The 6810-nt window shown below is 35.1% G+C and overlaps 1 protein-coding gene across 1 annotated transcript; it reads left to right on the top strand.

Annotated features, from left to right (window-relative positions):
• Window positions 1-962: 962 nt before the first annotated feature.
• LOC131943837 (zinc finger MYM-type protein 1-like) lies at window positions 963-1721 on the top strand. Its single transcript, XM_059304121.1, has one exon. The coding sequence runs from the start codon at window positions 963-965 to the stop codon at window positions 1719-1721; it is 759 nt and encodes a 252-aa protein (XP_059160104.1).
• Window positions 1722-6810: the final 5089 nt, after the last annotated feature.

Here is a 6810-nt window from a genome sequence, read left to right as displayed (position 1 = left end):
TACATTCTTTTAACTCTATACACACACACTCACACGCACAAACAAAAGCACAAGGACTCAAGCTCGCACGCACTCACGCATGTTTGTACGCAAGTTCGCACGCACGCTCGAACACACACACACTCATATATATATATATATATATATATATATATATATATATATATATATATATATATATATATATATATATATGTATTTAATTATTTACATATATTTATTTACACACACACACACACCAATATATATATATATATATATATATCTTGTTGCCTCTTTAGCTTTCTTTTTTTCGCTGCACCGCTACTAGAACTTTGCTGTTTTTTCATTTTAGCCCTTTGAACATTTTAAAAGTAAATAGCTTAAAAATATAGATCATTAACATTAAATTATGTTAATCAAAGGCACGAATCATGAGTGAGGTCAATAAATGATATCAAGCTTTATAGCCCTACCCCCTCCACCCCACACATTTTACTGCAACTAAAATCCAATGCATGTTTTGTTATTTTTATTTTCACAAGAATACAAAATATTTTCTATGTCACATCACTTTAAGTTCCACCCCACCCCCCTCCCACCATAAGTAGTTCACCCTTACAACAGTACAACTCATCCACCCATGAGCTTGGAAATATGTGTACTGTACACTGAAGCTTTAATACTTTAATATTTAACCCAATCACAACCCACTTTCGTTGCTACACCAAAGACCAGAGTTTCTTCCAGGCATTTCTTCGGGGGGGGGGGGGGGTCGAAGCCCCCCCCCCCCCCCCCGAAATTTTTTTACCGCCCCCCCCCCCCCCCCCGAAAGAAATTAATTTTATATAATTTATATAGAAATACGGCTGCAGAACCAAATAAACACTTTTGAATTTGTTTTTATTTGCGTGCTTCTGTCCAAGATATTAGCTGAAGTGCATATCCCATCAACATTGTTACAGACACAAAATTTAGATATCATGACTGCAACTGACTCTCTACAAACTGCAAGGACACATTTAAAAGAATACAGAAGCCAGTACAGTTTAGTTAAAGATGAAACAGTTCAAATAGCGAACAAATGGAAGATCAATCCAACTTTTCCATGGAAAAGGCAAAAACTAGTAAAAAAACATTTTGATGAACTATCCTGTGACCACCGTGTTGGAAATGAAGACGACTTTAGAGTTAATGTATTTAATTGTGTGTTAGACATTGTCATAAATCAAATCGAAAAGAGATTTCAGGGAATGCATGAGGTTTGTACTTTGTTCGCTTTCTTAGCTCCATCACAGTTAGTATCACTTCAAGAACAAGACATTTTAAAATCTGCCGAAAATCTTCAATTAAAATACAAAGAAGATCTTTCAGCGGAATTTCCTTTACAAATTGTTTTGACAGCCTCAATGCTGAAAGATGAACTTGTGAAAATATCAACAATTAAAGATTTGGCTGAGCTATTATTCATCAAGTACTCTACAATTTCTTCAAGCTTTTCAGAAGTCTTAACTGCATTATTTTTATTTCTTACTCTACCTGTCACTGTGGCTACAGCAGAAAGATCATTTTCCAAGCTTAAAATAATAAAAAACTATTTACGCAGCTCCACGGGCCAAGAACGTTTGCACAATCTCTCTTTGCTTGGCATAGAAGCCAAAATAGCCAAACAAATGGACTTAAAAGATGTTATTAGAGATTTCGCTAATTTGAAATCCAGGAGAATGAATTTTGAATTTTAGAAAAGCTAAAACTGCTGTTGATATGTTTTCTTGTTCACGATGCGTCTTTCATTTAAAAAAAAAATCATATCTAAACACCTTCATATGTGTTGTTACTTTTGTAGTAAGTAATAAGTAGCTGTTTCAAATGTTATACAAAGAAGAGGCAATGTTCTAGCCGATTGATATTCATTTGTTTAATATACACCCGATCAGGGGCGTAGCGAGGGGGGGGGGGGGGGGGCGGGGGGTGCGGACCGCACCGGGTGACACCATTTAGGGGGGGTGACACCAAGGCAAAAAAATAGCAAAATATATAGAGAAAAACTCGAGGGGGGGTGCAAATCGAAATTTTGAGGGGGGGGGGGGTGCAAATCGAAAACTTGAGGGGGGGGGGGTGCAAATCGAAAATTTGAAAGTTTGTCCCTGGGAAGGGTCTCTATGGCTCTTTGGGGGGGGTGACACCCGACCTCGCTACGCCACTGCACCCGATATATATATATATATATATATATATATATATATATATATATATATATATATATATATATATATATATATATATATATATATATATATATATATTTATATATACATATATATATACATATATATATATATATATATATATATATATATATATATATATAGGGGCCTAAAAAAATTTTTTGCGGGGGGGGCCATTTTTTTCTAGTTCCGCCACTGATAAGAGAAAGCGCGTTTGCGTTTGTACAACGAAAGCTATTTTTTCTCCTTTGAACCCTTTGAAATTAGATTCTAATTGCAAGTTTAATGCCATACTATATTTATTTACCATCATATCATATACCAGAAACGTACACAAAAGATCTTTTGCTTACTTTCTCACTTGAAAGTATGTATGTGAATTTTATAAATAATCAAGAGACGTTAGCAAACAATAACACAAGAACACTTTGAGGCATAATATGTATCAAACTAGGAAATGATGTAATAAAATTGTATTAGAATAATTCAAGTGAATATGTGGTATATTTTTTGTTGTTGCCAGCATTGATTCGTTGCGTTTTTTTGGGAATCATTAAAATACTTAAGAAGATGGCGATGGATCTGGCAGGTCCTAAGAATGAATCCAGATGATATCACAGGAATTGGGCTGAACGAAATGAATTAAGGAAAAAAGTAAGGAAGACCAAGGGAAACGTGGAGGCGCACAGCAGGCAAGCAGCTGGCAGAGGCAGGACTGTCATTAGGGACTGCCCGGAAAATCGCCGGTACCCGACAAAAGTGGAGGGATCCTTCTGATGCGTACATATGTGTCTTGGGCACAAAAATGAAAAGATGATATTAAAGTACTTACAATTAGGCGTACCATGCAGGCCTGTCAGGTAGAGGTGCAGAAATAAAATCGTAATTATAATCATTCTTCCTGCGTACTGTATTGTTTGTTTACATTATCGTTCGGTATTTGAAAGTGCTTGACAAATCTTATTTGGTAAAAGAAAGAATTCTTCTGTTAGGTTTATTTGAGAGAATAGTTTTTATAATATTGTCAGTAAAAGCGTGAGAGCTGATTTTGTCTTAGATTTCAGCCAAACACTGTAAATATGTGTTCATATACACTCTGTCTTGCCGTTAGAACAAATGCAAGTTTTTAAGACGTAGATTGTTGAAAATTGAAATTGTTGAACGTTAATGCATTCATTAGTATGTCACTTTCACTTTAGCCATCATAGACACTGAAATGTAGGAATTAAAGGTAAAAACAGGTGACACTATTTAAAATGAAGTTACAATTAGAGCTTAAGATTAATTCTAAACATTCATCATGTAAACATATACCGCCGACAAATGTACATAGATATTTGTAGTATAGATCATTTGACCTAAGTTATTTTACCTACAGATGTAAAATATTTTTCTTAATTGTTTTCATTTTAACTGAAAAAAAGGGAAGATGTTATTTAATTGATGTAGATGACAAGATTTTTATATAAAATTTTGTTTTCTTTGAAAAGCACATTTTGACATTTTTAGCATAAAGCCCATCATGGCCAATAGTTGAACCAAAGTGTAGCAACCAATTTATAAAATAACTAATCCAAACAATATCATTCATCAACAAATAAGTACTAGATTTACCAAAGTTAAAAAAGTTAGAAAAATATGATATACGACCCGACCCGCGACGTATCATACGCCGCCATCTAGTCTTTTTTTTTCTGCTTTTCAGTAATTCATAATTTGTGAATTCGACAGTACCAATGCTGCCACTGAAAATATTTGCTTTAAAACACTATCAGTAACTCGTTAAGGACGATAACCCCCCTCCTTTCCCCAACCCCAACCCACCCTCCACTCCGTAAAAGCAGCCTCCTCTTATTTACCTTCCCTAAGTTAACTAAATTATCTGCCCCTAATAGCCGTCACTAAACACGGCTCTACGAACATTTAGCGTGAACCACAGCTCACCAGACCATGTGGGGGTGGGGGTGGTAGGATATGCCTAGAGAGGAAGAGAGGGGACTGCTATGCGCGCTTACAGCTTGGTGTTTTCTATGGTATCCAAGAAGAGAAGTATATATATAGATGCTATAATTTTTGAGTATAGAGAATAAAATCATTTTGCAAAGGTATTTGGACAACAAAAAACGTTTGGCACAGTAAGACAAGTTTATAATGCAAATAACAGTATATGACTGAAGTATACATTTTTTTTGAATTTTATAAGTATTTATGGTCATATTCCACAGAGAGGTAGCGACCCATCCCTTCGCTTGGAGCGAACTATCAACTTTGCGCCCCTCATTTATACAGTTATTTACATCTGCAAAACATCGCCCACCCCTAATTAGGAAAGATCGGGAGCGCTTATTACTAGTCACTGTCCTTTAAATATTTTTATGTTAGTGCCACAGCTGATGCTGACAACAATTAAATAAGCCCGTAAAGTCAAATAACCATCCATTTTCTTACCTTGTTTTAAGTAATGCAGCTCAAATTGAACATTAAAAAATATTTTAAAAATCACCTACCCCATTCGGCATCCTCCTAAATCCGGCGCCCTCGGCGGCCGCCCCACCCACCCTCCCTTAGCTAGGACTCTGTCCACTAAAACAAAGCTACTATATATATTAATTGCCGGTACCTTTTCTTACTATAATAAGCGTGTTTTCAAGAACACACACACTAAATATTATAACTATTTATATGAAATATTCCAAAGTTTAGTTTCATAATTCTCAGTATCATAACCCCTTTCCCCACTCTCAAACTGCCGTGAACACACACTCATCGATCCACTTCTCTTTCTCTAGGTCAAATGTGCGTATCTTAATCAATTTTTGCGTGCTAATCGATTAATCTCTAAGTCTCGTCCGTTCACGAAAAAAATATAAACAGTAGTGCGGAGGCCGTTACTTGCGCGCAGCTCGGAGCGATGAGAGTTAATCAATATCCACATCAATGCGAAGCAGATGCGGCTTAAACACACCACTACGCGAATTAAGGGTAAGAACTTTGCGCCATTTATTTTACTGTAGTGAAGCACGGATTATATATATATATATATATATATATATATATATATATATATATATATATATATATATATATATATATATATATATATATATATATATATATATATATATATATATAGGCCGTCCCGGCCAGGCCCTGCTCTGGCTTCTGTGAACAACCTTTCTGTTAAAGACCATTACCTATGTGTTTAGTAATCACCATAAACCCGGCACTGCCCACTCAAACCACAACCAACCAAAACCAAAACAACAAAACGCAAAAATAACGCTAACACAATTACAAATACAAACGAAAACAAAAACCTAACAACAAACCCAACCACAAACACCAATACAAACACAAAGAAAAAACAAACAAAAAAAGCAAACGAAAACCTAACAACAAACCCAACCACAACCACAAACACCAATACGAACACAACGAAAAAAACAAACGAAAAAGCAAACGAAAACAAACCAAATCCAAACGCAACACCAACCACAAACACAAACCCAAAGAAAAAAACACAAACGAAAAAGCAAACGAAAACAAACCAAATCCAAACGCAAAACCAACCACAAACACAAATACAAACACAAACCCAAAGAAAAAAACACAAACGAAAACGAAAAAAGAACGAACAAAAACAAACCAAATCAAAACGCAACCACTAACGCAAACCCAACCTAAACACAAAGAAAACACAAACGCGAACATAAACGCAAATTGCTCACAGTCTAGCCCGGGGCAGAATCGCCTGTTTCAGCTTAATAAACGACTGACTATAGTACCCCAACTTATTCATAGTCTTTTGCACTCACTTAAACGAACGTAGGTGCCGAACCAAACCAAATGAACAATTATAATACTCCAAGCTTATCCGTAAAATACCTACAACATTTGCACTTGATCAATCCCCGCTAATTATGTAATTATTTTTTTCCCAACACCAAAACAAAGTAATAAAAAGTAAATTATTTTCCACTAATGCAATGTTTTATAAAGGGAAGTAATTGTGTTTTCCTAATTTATCAAAGGGAAGTAAGTGCTAAAGGACTAAATATAAATAATTTTCAGACATAATTAGAATTTTTGTAAAAGTTGATATTTTAAAAAAATTGTGTTTAATGAACATGCCGACAATTATAACTATCAGTTTGAAAAATTAAAATTATTTTCCAACACTTTCAATAGTAATTTTTAACTCATAAATTTAGACTATGAGCACAGTAATAGTCTAACACTTAAATCCATAGAAGTATGTCAACGACAAACAAACTTATTACATGCTACATACAGAATTGAGCTTTATATTATACTAGCCGTCCCGGCCAGGCCCTGCTCTGGCTTCTGTGAAAAACCTTTCTGTTAAAGACCATTACCTGTGTGTTTAGTAATCATCATAAACCCGGCATTGCCCACCCAAACCACAACCAACCAAAACCAAAACAACAAAACGCAAATATAACGCTAACACAATTACAAATACAAACGAAAACAAAAACTTAACAACAAACACAACCACACCCACAAACACCAATACAAACACAAAGAAAAAACAAACAAAAAAGGAAACGAAAACAAAAACCTAACAACAAACCCAACCACA

The sequence above is a fragment of the Physella acuta genome, unplaced genomic scaffold, assembly GCF_028476545.2.
Source record: "Physella acuta isolate Inbredline_101_S28 unplaced genomic scaffold, ASM2847654v3 ptg000469l, whole genome shotgun sequence".
Taxonomy (NCBI): domain Eukaryota; kingdom Metazoa; phylum Mollusca; class Gastropoda; family Physidae; genus Physella; species Physella acuta.
The sequence above is the reverse complement of the archived record's forward strand: the minus strand, read 5'-3'. Positions and strand labels throughout refer to the sequence as shown.

Excerpts from the sequence above, each read along its gene's own strand:
- LOC131943837 (XM_059304121.1), top strand. The coding sequence starts at position 963 with ATGACTGCAACTGACTCTCTACAAACTGCAAGGACACATTTAAAAGAA.